The sequence below is a fragment of the Perca fluviatilis genome, chromosome 18 (genome assembly GCF_010015445.1).
Source record: "Perca fluviatilis chromosome 18, GENO_Pfluv_1.0, whole genome shotgun sequence".
Classification (NCBI taxonomy): domain Eukaryota; kingdom Metazoa; phylum Chordata; class Actinopteri; order Perciformes; family Percidae; genus Perca; species Perca fluviatilis.
In genome coordinates, this window is record NC_053129.1 from 24,946,503 (window position 1) to 24,965,037 (window position 18,535).

Below are 18,535 nucleotides of genomic sequence, written 5' to 3' on the forward strand. Positions count from 1 at the left end.
GACCATCAAAGTAGTAATATAGATATCAATATTTTAGCTCATATCAAGAGGACTTTGTCAGAATGGCAAAAAACTGTACAGTTGTCCTTAATGCCTTTAATCAATTATCTCTGTCCTTCTTCAGATCACAGCATATGGTGGGCAGTTGAAATATGCAGTGTACTACGAGGCCAGAGATGAAACTGGTCCTTCCTCCTATGAGCCTCAGGTCATTATTAAGGGCGGTCCTAACCGCAACATCCTGATGACACGCCACATACCGGGACTCCAGATTGGTCAGCTGACCCGCCACGAGATCGACATGACAGAGGTAGAGCAAGGATGGAAGTGGGAAATTGAAAAATAATGGAAGAAATATTTGAGTTATGAGTTTTAGAAACGACTTCTTCAATTAAATACCAACTAAAATAATAATAGACCTAAACCGAATATTGATTGTGCTTAGTTTTGGCAAGCTCTGTCAGTCAATACAAACAGGGTATATTACATTGGTAATGGACTGCAGTGGTAACATTGATTTGTGTCTGTGTGTGTGTGTGTGTGTGTGTGTGTGTGTGTGTGTGTGTGTGTGTACAGCATGAGTGGAAGTACGCAGATGGCAGGTCCATGACTCGAGAGGACTTCATGGATATTTTGTTCTATGTGGACTACATCCTAATTAAGGCATCACACGGCAACTTGATGAGACACAGCCGGTAAAAAGCACATACACACACACACACACACACACACACACATACACACACAAGCAGTGGCATGCGCCTCCACACAGTGTGGTCCACTATTAAATTGGAAATGTGATGGCTAAATAAAGGATAACCTGTGGGGAATTATAACCTGCTTCAAATCATCCTTACAGATGTGTCTATATACATGTGTATGTCCTCTTTAACATGATGTAAGGCAAGTATCTTAGTTTTAGAATTTCCAAATGTCTCAACAAACCAGTGCTATTGGAAACTTAAAAGAAAACAGTTGTAATCATATTACATTGTTGTATTGATGGATGTGATTGATTGGCTTCTCTCTCTTCCAGTATTTCAGAAATCAGTCTAACAGTGGCCGAGGAAGGCAGACCAACCAAAGAGAGCGAGAAAGCACATCAGATAGAGAAGTGTGATTGTCCAATCGGATACTCTGGACTTTCCTGTGAGGTGGGCACTCAACTAAACACATGCATGCACAAACGTGTAGAACTTATACATGCAAAATGTGAACTTTTCCAAATGGTGTTCCTAAGAACTCTGATACAGGTGTTGCAGGAGTCAGGAGGTAGGTCCATAGCATTAAGTAACTGTACTTCAAATTTCTCAAAATGATTTTTTTAAAGAACTTTCAGTACTGTACAGTACAAGTGAAAATGTGACTATATGAAACTACTGCTACTGCCTTAAAAATAATTGTAACCAAGATACTGAGCAGGATATTTTATATTTGAGAAAATCAGGGCTCTCTATTGGACAAGAAAGTAAAATAAATATCTTTGTCATGTCTGTACTGCAATTTTTTTATTTGCATCGGCCAAAATATGTACAAAAACCAAATTCTTTGATAAGCTAAAATCATCTTTTCTTCATATGTTGGTAGAAACTAGGAGACATGCCAAGAAAATTTCACAATATATCCAGCGTTTATCAGTGTAAAACTGCATCACTAAGTTTCTGTAACTCACTTACATTATTGTTAATTGTGTGATGAAATTACTTCAATGCAGAAGCAAAAAGCACACTACATAAAAAATTAAATACGTTAACACAAAAAAATATAACAGAATAGTGAGAATATTACAAAAAAACGAAAAGAAAAAACATTCACATTCAAGTTCAAAACTATCTAACATTACAAACATTAATTACAGAGTGATCTCTAAGCGCTCAGAGGAATGAATGCTTTATGTCTGCTGACTTCAGAGTGTAAACATGGAGGTCACAGACTAGGCTTTCAATAATATCTCACAAGTTTCCAATTTACATTTAGTTCAGAGTTTTAAGCCTCTGCGACGCCTTTCAGACTCATGCTTTTTTGTTGCTTTGCTTAGCTAGGATTAAGCCTCACTGAGCGTCTCTCCCACTCAGTTGTGATTTTGTTAAAGCAATTGACTTTCAGCTTGCGTCCAGCTCCTTCTCTTAAGCCACAGAAAGCATATAGCAGGGACTCAATCTTTAGTTTAATGAGGATTTTGTAGAGGTAGCTTATGATACACATGGGCAACAGTTCTGAGCAATTGCACTGGATGGCGGTGCCTTAGAGTCAGTTAGGTATTATTGTGTTAATCTCAAAGGAACACATGAGTTGTTAGTAAACTTTTAACTATATTTTTTAACCTCTGTTTCACTTTGTCGTTTGCTACTTGGCGTGCAGAGGAGCAGACGTCTATATTGCCGGAAAAAGAATTGTAGCCGTGTACATAATTTAAAAGCTACAGATTTGAAGCCAAATAGCAAGCAGTAGCTAAACTTCAAATGTTCAGGTCGCAGAGGTCTTGGCTGACAGATGGCCATTCTATGTGTAGCTGCCGTCGTTGTTAATAAAGTATTTTTAAACGGGCGTTTAGTGCTAGCAGAGGGAACAGATGGCTCTTTAAATGGACTCCATTAATTATTACTGAACAGGAGAGAGAGGGAGGGAGTTACCTTGCATGTCTGTGTGTGTGTGTGTGTGTGTGTGTGTGTGTGTGTGTGTGTGTGTGTGTGTGTGTGTGTGTGTGTGTGTGTGTGTGTGTGTGTGTGTGTGTGTGTGTGTGTATGTGCCCATGTCTGTGATCAAAAGTTACTAGGGAATAAATCTTAATTGTGTGTATGTGTGTGAAAGCGAGAGTGGTCAACAGTTGCCTTGAGAAATAACAATTAGGGATAATTATGTGGGTCCATGTGTATAGTGTGTGTGTGTGTGTCTGTGTGTGTGTGTGTGTGTGTGTGTGTGTGTGTGTGTGTGTGTGTGTGTGTGTGTGTGTGTGTGTGTGTGTGTGTGTGTGCTATCAAAACTAGATATTCTATTTCTGTCTTTCAGCTGTAAAAAAAAATCTTTAAAAAAATAAATCTCTACCCTCATTATCCCGCTCATTCTCTTTCTGTCTGGCTGGCTCTCTCTGTGTGCAGGAGTGTGCTGCAGGTTTCTACCGTCTTCGAGCCAGTTCCCTGGCATCTGCTCCAGCGTCAGGAGCGCCCACCGCTGCCGGCATGGGCAGTTGTGTTCAGTGCCAATGCAGTGGGCACTCTTCCACCTGTGACCCTGAGACATCCATATGCCAGGTAAGTGTGTGTTTGTGTGTGTGTGTGTGTGTGTGTGTGTGTTTTTCCCACTGGAGACCCTTACTGTATACAGCCATATGCCAGGTAGCTTCTGGAGAAGAGATAGAGGTGAGAAAAAGAACAAAGTGTGTGTATGTGTGTGTTAGGAGGAATGTCAGGTACTGTAATTAGCCCTGCAATAATTAACGACCCAAGGCTCATTCATATTTTGTGTAATTTCCTCTCCTTTGGATCTGATCCAAAGCTACATCCTTACTTTAAGAAAGAGGGGAGAAGATCATCTTATCAGAAGATCTACAATTAAAACACATTAAGGCAAAGAAATCTGACCCTGACAGTATAACACAAAATGTTTTCAACAGGTAAGCACTGCCACTGAGCAGCACATTCCAGTTGTGACAATAATTTCCATGCAATTTATTGTCTAACTGTTGAGAAACAAACTCGTGTAGTAAAAACTTCAGTGCAAGGAAACACAACTTGGAAAAGAGAACCACCTCCATGTTTGTTTTGATAGTGTGTGTGTGTGTGTGTGTGTGTGTGTGTGTGTTTTTAAGATATTCTGCCTGCATGTACTCCATAAATCTAGCTGGTGACTGGTGAGATACTGTAAATCTGAACATGCCAGTTGTTAGCTGTTAGTCACTTCCAGCCTTTTCACAATCTGGTCAGTTGTGTCAGTTGATCTGTAAAAACCCTGGCAGACTTAAAGAAGGAAAATCCATCAACTGAGATAATTTCGGACAGTTTACGAGGACCCATTTAATTATGTGGCTTGATGTGGTTAGAACACTACTGCACTGAATAACCAGTAAGATAGATATGTATAAGCACTTGTAAACAAACTCTGAAAGATACTGGCAGCTGTTTTTCGAATGGAGCCTTTTTAGAAAAGTGATACATTTTTTTGCACATAATGTTTAATAATTTTTTTGGAAGACTTGAAATATGGCAGGTAATGCAAGTGGCTCACCTTCTTTCATATAATTGCAGAAGCTCAACTATTTGTCAAAGCTTGCTCGGGGTGCTGGATTTGGTGTTTGGTCATGACAGAGTGTGACTCTGATTACTGACTGAGAAGCGTATAAACAGGACAACTAAAAGGATCAGCAATTGTGTAAAATCCTCACTCAAGCTTAATTTAATTTGGACTGTAACCATCATGCAACTGTCACTAGCTTAATGGATCATTTTATTCCAATAATAATTGAAAAAAGGGTTCAGTCATAAAAGAAAATGCCTAATGTAAACAGCTTGAATCTTATTCTTCAATGAATGTCATTCCCATTGAAGCTATGGATTTAAACCGTAATTCCTAAACTTGCATGCATGTACCATGAGATCATCTGTATGATAGACTCAAATTAGCACCAACGCAGTCGGTAAGACAAATGTTGGCTGTAATCGGCCTTAAAGTCACCAATTGTGTCCCCACACCAGAGAATAGTTGTGCTCTAATATGGGTGCTACTCCCCTGCCCTCTGCTTTCTAATTATTGTTATTGTTTTTCTCCTTTTCTGTTACCTCCTCTGTTTTTTATCCATTCTCATACCTGTATCTTCAACTTCATTATATAATTTCTCCTTCTTCTACTTCACCGCCTTCCAATGTCCTATTCTGCCCTATTCTCATCCTCAATTATGTATTTACTCATGCTTTGTCTCCTTTCATTAGCCTGCCATTTTCTCTGTCTTTTACCTTCAGTTCTCTCATTTTTCTTTGCCCCGATCTTCCTCTACACCCTCCTCTCTTTCTTTCTCACCTCTCTAATTTCTCTAGTTTTGCCAATTTGTTTCTCTCCCTTTTTAGTTTTCCCTTTCCTCTTCTCTTGTGTTTGATTTCTGTCTCTTTCTGCCTCCCAGCCATTTTTCCCTCGCCCATTTCCATCTTGCTCTCCATAACGGCGTCATTAGCATTTTCTTACCGAGCAGGCTAAATTGAAAATGCTAAACGAGTTTGTTTCTGTGGTAATTAGTGGTAACGAGAAACACAGGAAGTTAATGGAAATGACTTGCTTCGTTAGAAGGCAACTTCCTGTTGCACTGATTGAAGTTCCCATTTTCAACAAACAAGGCGAACACATAAGACTGAACCCTGGGGATATGAAGAGGAGAGAGCTGCATGTTTGTGTACAGTATGTAATATATTTGTGTGCATTTATTGTGTTTGTGTTTTTTTTTTTGTGTGTGTGTGTGTGTGTGTGTGTGTGTGTGTGTGTGTGTGTGTGTGTGTGTGTGTGTGTGTGTGTGTGTGTGTGTGTGTATGTATTGGGTTTTGTATAAAAAAAAATAAATATAATTTAAAAAAAAAAAAAATATAAAAAAAAAAAAAAAAAAAAAATAATAAAATTTTTAATAATATTATTTTTTTGTTTATATTGTTTGTTTGTAAAAAAAAAAAATAACTCAAAAAAAAAAAAAGAAAAAAATAATATAAAATATATTATTTATTAAAAAAAAAGTTGTAAAAAAGAAAGAAAATTATAAAAAAAATAAAAATTTACCTGTCAGCTAATATACTGTCTGTCATCCATATTTAATTTTTTTTTTTTTTTTTTGTGTGTGTATTTTTTTTTTTTTTTTTTTTTTTTTTTTTTTTTGTGTGTGTGATGACGTCAGCGTGACGACGCGTTGGGGCATGCATTGCGACGGCTGAAATTCAGGAATTGTGGTAAAAAGTTGTGAGATGCTCAGTACTGCAGAAACGTTGGTCAATTGGGTATTTCCCAGTGACAGTCCGTATGTGTGAATCTGTATGCATGTGAACAAAGCGACTGCTCAATCAACTTTTCCTGGAAAATAAAAGTCAATAAAAATGTTCATCTATGTGTCTCGTTAGAAGAAAAACGAATCTAAGAAGACAGGCAGCTCCTTTCTGTCAACATGTTGTCAAACATCTCAATAACCATCTCTGAGTTAACCGCCTTACAGCGAAGCACACCGGTGATCAAAAGTACTACTTTTATCCAAAACTGTGAAGTAAACTGACAGTGGGTATGCCACTTTTTTTCTTTATACTTCATCTAGTCTTGGTGTAAATCATCCAGCAGCGCCAGGATAATTATCTCATTCGCCAAAAAACAAGCCTCCTCAATGCCAATTTGTTAGTAATCAAGGACGGGATGATGAGTGACCCCACCTGTCGTTTCAATCACTCATTGCCGACTTGTGACAAGTAGGCACATACAAGGGATTGTAAACAGCTTAAAGCTTTAGTGCGTAACTTTTTGATATTAATGAACGTCCGTTACATTCAAGCCATTGCCGAATGAGTTGCTACAAAGCTAATTGAGACTTTCAGCTCCACACAACTCTCTCTGTATTTCTCAGTATGACTATGTTCAGAAGATTGTGGCGTCCGGTGACTTTCCCGCGCAGAAACTCGAGCGAAGATGATTACCTATTCTGAAGAGTCCGTCATGTTTTTTTAATCCTCCGTGTCCTCCTTGGCTACTAGCAACTGCGTGGAGGAGGGGTCATCACTTAGAATTCCTCATGGGGGCAGCAGAAACTATGCACTACAGCTTTAAGTTATACTAATTTACTTTTTACGCTCAAACAAATCTTGTGTCTTTTTCACTGTGCCAGTGGCAATATTCAAATACAACATGCAGATGTGTTGTAGCTTAACTGCTGTTAATTTAATTTGAAAATGAGTTTGCTTTTTAAAAGATGAAAAGCTTTCTGGATAAGTAGAAAGTTTTTGTAATTGTGTTACAGCTGCCTACACCATGCTCACACAATCAAAGTCTGCTTTTTTAACCAACCACACAGACCAAGAAGTCATGCTGACTGGAGGACGATGGGTTAGTCATGGTTGGGTTAGAGAATGAATGAAAACCGATGCAGTGTCTTCACAAATATAACATTAATTTCACGTGTGTGTGTGTGTGTGTGTGTGTGTGTGTGTGTGTGTGTGTGTGTGTGTGTGTAGAACTGTCAAGACAACACAGAGGGTGATCGGTGTGAACGCTGCGCTCCGGGATTCTACGGTGTGGTCCGAGGTCTCCATGACGACTGCAAACCTTGCGCCTGTCCCCTCACCAACCCAGAGAACAAGTAAACTACCTGTTTATCCATGTCTTTTTTCAGCAGAGGGTGTCTACAAATTGAAATTATTGTGTATCAATCATGTATCATCTTGTCATGTTTGGAGGCCATTCTCTAAAATACATTTATGTACATTTCTGTTATTTTCTCAACATTTTTGAACATGTAGACTGTAAAAGTATTAAGATATTTATGCTTGTTCACTGGAAGTATTTTCAATCTGTCTGAGTCTAGTTTCAGTCCAACCTGTGTAACGGAGGGATTTGATGACTACCGATGTACTGCCTGTCCTGAGGGATATGAGGGCAAATACTGTGAGAGGTGAGAGACATGCATATGCGCACACACACACACACACACACACACACACACACAGGTAATGTATCTTTCTCATACACACAAGAAAGTGTGAGAGTTTTTGACAATGACGGTACAAGTACTTGAATCTTTGTAATACAAAAGTGATGTATGCTACACTACTAAACATCTGGTGGGGACTGGGGTCATTTCTGGTGTGTGTGTGTGTGTGTGTGTGTGTGTGTGTTTTTGTGTACATTGTAGTGTAAAGTGTTGACGTGTGAAGTACTGGGAAATTTTTTTTTCTCACTTCCTGTTTGTGTACCTTTTTGCCGTGATCTTGATTTGTTTACAGTCTTCATTAAAAGGTCTTTATGTGTTCAGACACACAACAATCACAACTCTTTCCTCCTTCCCATGATCCCCCTGTCCAGGTGTTCTACTGGTTACCATGGTAACCCACGGATGCCTGGCGGCCGCTGCGAGGAATGTAAGTGTTCCTTGTGGGGGGCGCTGCCTGGACCATGTGACCCTGTCACAGGCCAATGCCGTTGCAGGGTCGGGGCATCGGGAAAGTCGTGTGACCAGTGCATGGACAGGCATGTGTGTGGACCAGCTGGGATCATCTGTAAGACTAACACACAGCTTTATATTTAATCTATTGTTGGTGCTGCTTTTTCTTTCTTGTCTTTTCTTTTTTTGCTTTCTTTTCATTCAGGGTTGAAATCTCTTCTATAGAGCTTAAATTAAAGTTATGAAACAAACAGCCAAACGGTGCAGGTTTTACAGGACATGTGTTCTGAATTATGCAATCGTGAATCTTAGTGCCAATAATTTCAATAGGAAATTAATAGAAGCTAAAATCAAATCAATAATCATTATAAGGGCCTCTTTGCCTTCAACGACAGAATCTATCACAAAAGGAGCCCAGAGTTTAACTTTACCATACCAGATCATAGCAAAAAGAGCACATTTGGTCCCCTTGAAAGTGTCTTTAGTTTACTGAAACCTACAGACATCCTCTCCTTTTTATTTTCTTCTATTCTCTGTAATAGCCTACCACCCAGCATAGTCACCTGATGTTTTGCTTTATTTTGGCGATGAAATGCAAATGAGCAGTCAAAGCCCTTTTCTCCGGTTGCCATGGGATACAGCGGGTCGAGGCAGAAGTCAGATTCAAGTCATTTAGAAAATAATTTCAATGTCATTTGGAGCTAAATTAAACTTAATATGAGCATAATGGCAGGGCCAATTCGGTGCCATTAGCATGTCTACAGGTACGAGAATATAGAAGAAAAGGTTGTAAGACGGAGGCTGATTTGAAATTACTGCTGTCAGGTCAGAGAGGAAATTGCTTGCTCAGGTCTTTGTGTTCCGACACAAGGCGTGTGTTCATAAATTGGCAGCGAGTGCTGCACCCCTCACACCAAACCGGTCGCCTCTACGTTCAGACTATAATCACAAGTCATTGTGGTTTACAGAGAGTGGAGCGATCAGACTACTGTTCACTTGTTGAAGAGTGATTGCACTATTTTTTGTCCCTGCTATGCCCTTTCTCCCATCCTATCAGACGCAAGCGAGCACTTTGGGAGTCTGCAATCTTGATCGAGGGAAATGCATAGCTCTCATATCTGCTGTATAACATCATTTGCATTGAGATGCAGCTACATTTCAACATGTGATGTCATAATGGGTTGCATTATTGAATGATGTCTACATCCACATGAGAGTTTATGTCAAAATTCTATTATTTATTTCAGGGTGAAACATGGAGTATTATACTGATAGAGTATTATGACCTCAGGGAATAGCTAAATACATTGCTTAAAAACAGAAAATGTTTATTTGCACGATAAGATACAAAACCTAGCTTTAAATCAAAACAAAATGCATTACATTGAAAACCAGTTCTGGTGAAACCGTTGCCATCGGACCTAAACATGCAGTACTTTATAGCTACAATGTGTCTAAACGTGATTTAACTAAATTGCATTGTTGGCCCTAATCAAAATGCAGTTTCCATATACAACTTACAGGCAAAGTTTTGGTCAAAGAGTGTAAAACAGGCAGATATATTGCAAATATATAAAAGTTAAAGAAAATATGGACAACACCGCAAAACAAGTTCACAGCTATAACTTAGCACAAAAAGTAAGGGAATTTGTGTTTGGTAGGTTATTTCTCTGTGGTAACAATGCTTTTTGGCAATAAATCTTATACTGTTGGAAAAACTGTTTAGTTCCCTTTCAAATGGTGCCTCATTTGTAAGGAACATGCATTTGTGGGATGAGCAGCAGTGCTGAGTATGTGGGGGGTTTTTTTTTTTTTTTTTTTTTTTTTTTTGTGGGGGGGGGGGGGGGGGGGGGGGGGGGGTTTTTTTGTGTGTGTGTGGGGGGTTTTGGAAAAATTTAAAAAAAAAAAAATTTTTTATTTTATTTAATTCATCTTTGATTTCCCTTGTCAGAAATTTTAATTTCTGCAATAAATCAGCCTCAGGCTTTAGAAGGGAAGATAAATTCACACACACACACACACACACACACACACACAGGATAAAGAAAAATGTGTATGCACGCATCCAAGTGAATTCCCTGGTGTGTTTGTGCATTAGTTTGTATGTATTTAGCCTGCAGTGCATGCTTATAATAGGTGCTTTTGCCTGCCTGTGCTGAATTTCATGCATCGGCAGCCCTGTCTTTCTGATGCCAGAGTCACTTAAACACAAAAACACAAGCAGTCACTATGATCACACACTGATGTGTTTACAGACTCACAAATAAGGCATAGAAAAACACACTGAGTAGTAAAAATACATAGAACATATTTCCTTTCTTTCTTCTCATTTTTCTTCCTTCTATTTCTCTCTGCCAAGTCAAACTACAGTAGTGTACACACACACACACACACACACACACACACACACACACACACACACACACACAATCAAGCAAACCATCTGTAAACCTCTAATAGATTTTGCTGGCCTCATTACACTCTAGCTGTGTCTAAATGTGTGTTTTTATTTGTCTCTCTAGCCTGTGATGATGAGTGCTCGGGTCTGTTGATCAGTGATATGGACCGCCTGTATCGAATCATCACTGAAGTCACCCTGACCACACCCCTCCCACCACCTTATAGGGTGTTGTACCGCTTTGAGAACATGACAGAGGAACTCAAGGTAAAATTGGCTTCTGCCTGGTTGAAAAGGATATTTTCAAATGATTTTTAACTTGTGTCTTAATTCTAACTGATGAAATTAATTTCAATTATCTGATGTCTTCAACAGACAGTTTGCTCAGACCCACCCCATTTAGTTTATGTTGCTACGTCTGTCATGTTTTCCACTTTAGCACAGCACATACAGTTTACAATGATAACAGTACCATGTTAACCACTCCAAATTTTTACTAATTTTTGAAACAATGGCTCGTTGATGTCAGGCATAAGAAGATAAGAAGACAAAAGCAGGCTACTCATGTCTTGCAGGCAACCGGCAATTTTTCCGGCTAAAATGACAAGTAGCTGTCTGATTTTATCAGCTGTAGCTAACCTTAGCTCCATCAGTTGGTTGAAAACACTGTCACTGGCTGACTTGTTAATGTTCCCAGCTGACTTAAAGGAGTATCTTATGAAAGGAGTCTTTAATGTAAAAGACAGAAACAGCATTATGCGTTTGCATATTGCAGTGTAGATTATTTCTTTCTAACATAACTCTTATTTTACTAATCTGTAATTTGTCATATTATCAAATAATTGCTGTTTGGGGGGAGGGGTATGGCAAATCATCAGTTGTCTTAGCAAACAATTAGGAAAACTTTTGTGATTTTGATATAAAAACTTTAGTAGATTTTAAAGTCAGATATGGTAAACATATCAAAGCCTGTATGTAATCAAAACAGAGTTATTGCAATACTCAGTAGTGCAATGAGATGGCACACTCTTCATTCAGCTCACTCAACCCGCACTACTCAGAGGAACATTGTCATTGCCATCTCGTAGTGAGCTTGTTTTCAAATGTTTTCAAAATGTTAGAAATTTTCTCCTCCTTCAATACAAATCACCATTTGGAGCTGTCGAGCATTTACATCGCCAACAACATGATACACACACTGCTGTCAAATTTGATTAACACGTACCGTGTTTTAAATAGATTTTGGTAAGTTATGAACTGAGGTTGCATTAGCTTTCCATAACGTCGTTCTCACAATTGAACTATGTTATTATCATATCATGTTTACTGTGACATAATTCAAATATATTGACTTTTATTTGTTAGATATATTTTCTGTTTGATTCTTTCTTTCTTCCGTCCTTCGCCTCCTGCCCTCCCTTGCTCATCCTCTTCTCTTTGGCTCTACAGCACAGGCAGTTCAAAAGCCTAGCCCAGGGCCAAAATGTGTCAGACATTTCTCTATGTAATTCCTTCATCTCTCTGTTTCTCTCCTGCAGCATATGCTGTCACCTCAGAGAGCTCCGGAGAGATTACTGCAACTGGCCGACTCCAACCTGGGATCACTGGTCGTTGAGATGGACCAACTACACAGCAGGGTACCAACACTTTTGTTTTTTCTTTTGGCTCGACTTAAGTCTCTGTCATTGTCTGTCTTCCTTTCTGTTTTTATCCGTCTTTTGCCCTCTTTCTCTGTCTGTCTCTAACGATATGGAGCAAATAAAGACTGTGGCAGGGAGAGAGATCATAGAGAAGGGCCACACTAATGTACAAAGAACAGCGAAGACACAAGTCTTCTACAACAAGCTGTGCATTGCAATAGAGACAACGCATAAACCAGTAGCCAGCGGCAGCACGCTGATTGGCATAAAAGCAGTACATAAACCAATTCAACCACATGTTGATCAAGGGTCAGAACTGATAATAATAAATAATAAAAGTCTCTAAACTGGGTTTTGACACAGGGTTCCTCTTCAAGACAGGGCTTCAGGATTGGGGAATAAAGTTCTAACAAGTTTTTCTTGTTAACAAACAAAGGTTATGTTCACATTTACTTCTTTACACCATCAACTGCCAATCAGCAGAATAACATGAAACCCACGGCAGGATGTTAATTCCAACCGCCCTTTTTGCCCTCTTGTGTGTGCACTAAATACACAGGAACCACACAGGAACCCACTTGTTAGTAGTAGTGGTCTAGAACGCCACTGGGCCCTTATCGTGGCAGTTTATATCATACTTTAATTGGTGCATATTCCAAAACAAGTTTTCAATTAAATTAGCACTTACAAAATGTGAACCTTCCGGGGTCCTTGGATAGATATTAATAGAATAACAACCGCATTTGAAAGGATTTGGATCTAGATCAGGATTTGTCCCAATCCTGAACTGGTCATTCCTAGTATCGCTACTCTTATGATTTCAATTCACTTCAGTACAAACAACTTTATTTATCCGTTAGGGGAATTCAAATTTGCAGTCAACCAGTCACATAAAAAAACAGACAGACAAGAATAAACACCATCGCAATCATTCAGTCAATCAAAATGTCAGTAGCAGCAGGTCAACAAATGGGGAACCCACCAGAAAGCCCACAGATATAAGAAACAGAGGCTCTTAAGGGTACCTTAGGCTTCTGGGCCTCTGCCTGATAGACCAATTAAGGAATCTGTGCTTGCTTGAAAAGTATTGTAAATAAGGAATTTGAATGTTTTTGCTTCAAAGAATTTGAACGTTGTTTACATCAAACATATTTACACAAAAGCATTTCTATGTCTTTGCCCTCATACAGAATACAAGAATCTATATAAAAACACTTCTTGAGTGGAGGGGGGCTACAAGTGCCAAGTGGAGAAAAATAACACTGTGTCATGCTGTCAAGCTACACCCTTTTAGGGACTGGAGCCTTGACATTTGTTGACAGCTATGATGATCACCCACACCCCATCACACACACACATGCTCACTCACTCACTCACACACACCAGCGAAAATGATATAGCATGGCCTTGTCAAATCACAACAATAATTACCTGCACTTTCTTTCTTTCTTTCTTTCTGTATGTGTGTGTGTGACTTAGGATGTGTTTTCATGCATATCAAGGATTCATCCATCTTTCGTTTTCCTGGTCCTCTGTGTCTGTGTGTGCGGTTTAATGTGTGTCTTTGTGTTTTCTTTTTATGTCAATAATTCCTCCATCTCTGTGTGTATGTGGCGGCATGTGAGTCCACATGTAGACAGGAAAAATATAGGATAAACAGACTGAACTGTACACTCATGCTATAATATTGATTAGGTGTGTGTACTGTATGTACGTCTTGCCATAATCCTCCGTCATTCTTTTACATCTACTGTAGGACCTCTGTCTTTTACCTTCCTTTGTTAGACAGAAGTCAATATGTTCAGTTATTCAACACTTGTTCTTTATTATTTTATAATGTGTGTGTGTGTGTGTGTGTGTGTGTGTGTGTGTGTGTGTGTGTGTGTGTGTGTGTGTGTTTGTATAGGCCACTAAGGTGTCTGCTGACGGAGAGCAGGTTGAGGATGATGCTGACAGGATTCATAAACGAGCTGAGGACCTGGAGCAGTTCATCAGGGATACACTGCTGGGAGCTCAAGGTAGCCGAAACGAACACCACCTCTCCTCCAATTAACTGCCTCCATATCCTGCCAACTGGGATTTCTGGATGTATCTGTCTACTCTTTCACTAGTTTCATCTGTGATCAGAGTACATTACATTATATTAAATGCAAGGGATCCATTTGGAACATTTTGATTATTACATTAAAAGAGAATGGATTGGTAAGAATATGAACAAACAGGAAAAATAAGTTAATGAACTGAATTACATAATTATATGGGCAGAACATATTAAAAAGCAAGAAATAAATAAAGATGTAGCATCTTCAAAAAGACTTACAAGTTGAATTTGATGTAAAAGAAATAATGTGATTAGAAAAAAGTGACTTTACTATTAAGACTAGTTTCAGTGTTACCACCCATAATAGAGGCCTTGTTGTACTAGAGCCTTTTATTTTTTTCAACTTTATTAGGCCTATCTTTATGAAAGGCATCTTCAAAGTGAGACAACAAAAACACCTTTCTGTCTCCTTGTTAGTTCACTAATGGGAAAACTTAGCTCAAACACCACGGCTGGTGGGCCGATGGCTGGCGCTCGCTGCCAGCTGCCGGTGCAAAGTGTTGCCTGAACAATAAAGACGGATCCATCACTAACCATGGTGATAAAGAATCACCTACCAAGATAATGGGATGCAATGATTCAGTTTGTTTTATTTTGTTATTTTGCACTAATTAGATGTCTATCCATAGCTTCGGGTTTTAATGATCCCCTACAGCAGGATACTATGTTCCCACTGGAGTAAAACATTATCTCACAGGCAGGACTTTGTGGTACAGTCCAGATGGTTCACTCCGGTAGAGGTGGCTTCATACAGAGGGCTTGTATCGCTCTCTCTCTATACTATGTGTAACTTGCAGATAGTTGTTCGATTCAGTATCTTTTTGCCAGTGAAGCTGCAGCATCCCTCAGACCCTGTATCGATGGCTGTGTGACCAGCTTGTGATGTGTTTTTCTCCTGCAACATCACAGTCACAGACCATACAGTAGATACACGCTGGTGGGAAGACATTTATTGAGTTCACGAGAACACATTTGTTGAGTTCTGCAGTTCAGTACAGGAGTTCCACCTTGCAGGTCACTCTGACCGTTGGTGCTGGGGTTTGCCAAACTCTTCTTCGTTTACTGCCAAGGCTCACCACATAAAAAAAGCCACAGATCTTTCTTTTGCATACCCCCAGCAATCCTCTCTTTTCTGCATTCCACATCAGTCTCGATAGATAGATAAGACAGATAAAAGTTTCTTTTTTTAAAACAAACAAACAAAATGTTAAAATAGTGCAGCATGCCATAAATGAGATTTTTTATAAACCAGTTCATTTAGGTGAGCTTGGTGGTTCATTCTTGACTTGGAAACAGCAGTTTCAAAAAACATTTTTTACTCTACAGTATATTTACTCAGTCTTTCAACATGTGCTCCTTTCAGACTGTCAAGACTATATGTGCTGTGTATGCTGGTGGAAATAGTCATTATGTATGAGTAGTCTCGACTTTTTAAATTCAACCCTATACAGCTTTAGATGAGTCCTACTTGAATTTAGCAGGTATAAATGTTCTTCTAAGTAACTACCTACCCCACACTGATGTCTGTGTGGAACTATGTACGGTAGTTCAAATAATAAGTGATATAATTTTCATACGCATTAAGAAATTTTAACGGCTCCTGGAAAGAAAAGAAAGTTACCAAACCAATGCATTCTACTTGGCTGTGATGAAACTGTCCTCTCCTTGTTGTTGCTCCTAGCTTCCCGGCCCTCTGCCTAATCTCACAGTGATTTTTGTGTGTGTGTGTGTGTGTGTGTGTGTGTGTGTGTGTCTGTATGTGCGTGCGCGTGAGAGAGAGAGAGAGAGAGAGGAGAAGAGAGTGTGTTGTGGCTCACTGGATGATTGAGAGTAGCAATTAGAGTCTTAATTATTGGCTATCACACACACACACACACACACACACACACACACACACAGGAAAGTGTGTACAATATATTCTTGCTTCATTGTGTGTGTGTGTGTGTGTGTGTGTCCATGTTTACTAGATACCAATATGATTCTATCCACGTTTTAAGTGTTTAATTGGCTTTTAAATCCCACTATGTAATTATAAGGCTGTGAGACACACACACTCACAGACACTCTAACACACACATACAAATGCAGCTTGCGCACACATGCAGTACAGCTGTTCATTAGCATGATGGCTTTAGTTCAGTCTTTGGCTCTAATCACATCATGTTTACATTTCAAATGATAGGAAATGCTGCATTGCCACAATCACACATACACACAGGCCCACCCACACACCTACAGACACTCACACACTCACACACACACACACACACACACACACACACACACACACACACACACACACACACACACACACACACACTTTCAAGTTTCAACTTTAATCATATCACGTTTACATGAGAGAGGAACACACATTTCACAACACTTCTTTACCCTTCTCTGTTTTGCTCTTGCAAACTCACACACTCATTAAGTTCCAGCAGTTTTATTTAAATGAGCCTTGGAGTGTTTTAGTGCAGTTTCATCATTGATTGGTTTAAGATTTCACTGGCTTTAATTTGATAAAAGCAGGGCAAACATGAAGTCTGCCAAAATCACTGGCTTTGAATGGTATTAAACAGTTTGTGTGTGTGAGTGTTTGTGTGTGTGTCTGACTCTTAGCGTGTGTCTGAGTATAAATGAGATCAAACGGTGTGATTTTGTCTTTCTTTCTGTTTGAGCCATGACAGCAGAGCCCAAAGACAGAATGTCCATCAGTGCTATATACCGTATGTCTGTTTACGGTTAACATTAACACATCTCTACATACTGCATGTTTATATGTGTATAGATTATTTCTGTAAACAATAGCAATATTGTTTCTAATGTTTCAATATCTGGTTTTGAGCTGTTGCGTCACCTCTGTTAACAATGAATGAAATAACTTTATGCCATGTAAAAGGAGTAGCTTTTAGTGACAAACTCATGGAAAATTATCACCGAAACTAGCTCAGCTTTTTAGCCTCTTTAGCCTCTTTTAAGCTCATCATTTTAGTCCTTGTTTTTTTCCTGGATGTTCACTTTATGGTTCCCTCTCAGCACTCTCCTCAACTCTGTTTGTAGCAGCCAACTGCTGCCAAAAACTTTCTAAAAAGCCACTGTACACTACCTGCACAGCACCAAACAGCAGACAGACAAAGTTAGCGACTAGCTGAGGAAGAAAGTTGATCATCTAACAGCTAAAGACTTAATCTTGGACATTTGGGATGGTTGACTAACACACATGCAAACCATAACAGCATTATAAGATGATAACATATCAGGGCTGTGTTTTTCTCTGCTAGTTTTGAGCTTCCTCTGCCCCCAAGTTGCCAAAAATTCAATTAATGCAGCTTCAATTAGAGAAAACAGGGCAACTAAAATAAAAGTAAATTATAACAAAGAAACTTGATATTTATACTTTGGCATAGTTTTCATTGTTGATAAATACAAAGTTCCTCAGATATTTTCCAGAGATGCTGGAACTGAAACTGGTATAAAAAAATTCTTTCAGTGCTTGTATGAATTCAACCACACAAATCTATCCATCTGTAGTTTACTCACAGCAGTTTTTCTGTGCGTCTGTGTGTCCAGACCTCCAGTCGAAGGCTGCTGACTTGAACCAGACTCTCTCCCGGAGAGATGGAACTCCAGACAGAAGCCTGAAGGAGATGAAGGAGGAGATCCAGGCCATGCTAGCCGAGATGAGAAAACGACAGCTGGGAGGGAAGAAGAGTATCGCCGAGGAAGAGATGCAGTATGGGCACGCACACACACACACACACACACACACACACACACACACACACACACACACACACACACACACACACACACACACACACACACACACACACACACACACACACAGGTCATGTATCTTTCTCCCACACACAGGAAAGTGTGAGAGTGTTGAGGTTTTTGTCTGAAAGTGGATGTATGTAACTTTCAGTTTGTGTTGATTCTAGCCGCCTCTTTGGACAAAAGTGGTAGTGTTTTTACCACACCTGCTGTCATAAAGGTCTTTTCTTTACGGTGCTGTATTGCCCACTGTATTACCGAGTTAGCATTAAGGGGAGTTCATATAGTTGCGATGAATGTTTTGCTCAACCAGAAAGTCATTCATTTACAATAAGAGAATACGTTACAGATGCATCGTTGTTGCATACAGTAACTTAGCCTACTTTGGATGTATTGTGAGCTAAACTGGGTATCGCTGTCACTGTGTCATGAGCCAAAGCATTAGGAGTTTGTCGTAGCAACCAACGTAATAATAACTTTGATTAATATAGCACATTTCATGAAACCCA

The 18,535-nt window shown here is 39.3% G+C and overlaps 1 protein-coding gene across 1 annotated transcript in view; it reads left to right on the forward strand.

The window, feature by feature from the left end:
* lama2 (laminin, alpha 2) overlaps positions 1 to 18,535 on the forward strand; it is a gene marked incomplete at its 3' end in the record, with an annotated part of 199,379 nt that overhangs the window by 136,424 nt on the left and 44,420 nt on the right. The window contains exons 30-40 of the mRNA XM_039781351.1: positions 125 to 310; positions 577 to 695; positions 1,037 to 1,154; positions 3,099 to 3,251; positions 7,185 to 7,309; positions 7,535 to 7,621; positions 8,032 to 8,087; positions 10,633 to 10,775; positions 12,047 to 12,145; positions 14,055 to 14,166; positions 17,820 to 17,982. Of these exons, the coding sequence (XP_039637285.1) occupies positions 125 to 310; positions 577 to 695; positions 1,037 to 1,154; positions 3,099 to 3,251; positions 7,185 to 7,309; positions 7,535 to 7,621; positions 8,032 to 8,087; positions 10,633 to 10,775; positions 12,047 to 12,145; positions 14,055 to 14,166; positions 17,820 to 17,982 (1,361 nt within the window). The remainder of the gene's footprint in view (positions 1 to 124; positions 311 to 576; positions 696 to 1,036; positions 1,155 to 3,098; positions 3,252 to 7,184; positions 7,310 to 7,534; positions 7,622 to 8,031; positions 8,088 to 10,632; positions 10,776 to 12,046; positions 12,146 to 14,054; positions 14,167 to 17,819; positions 17,983 to 18,535) is intronic.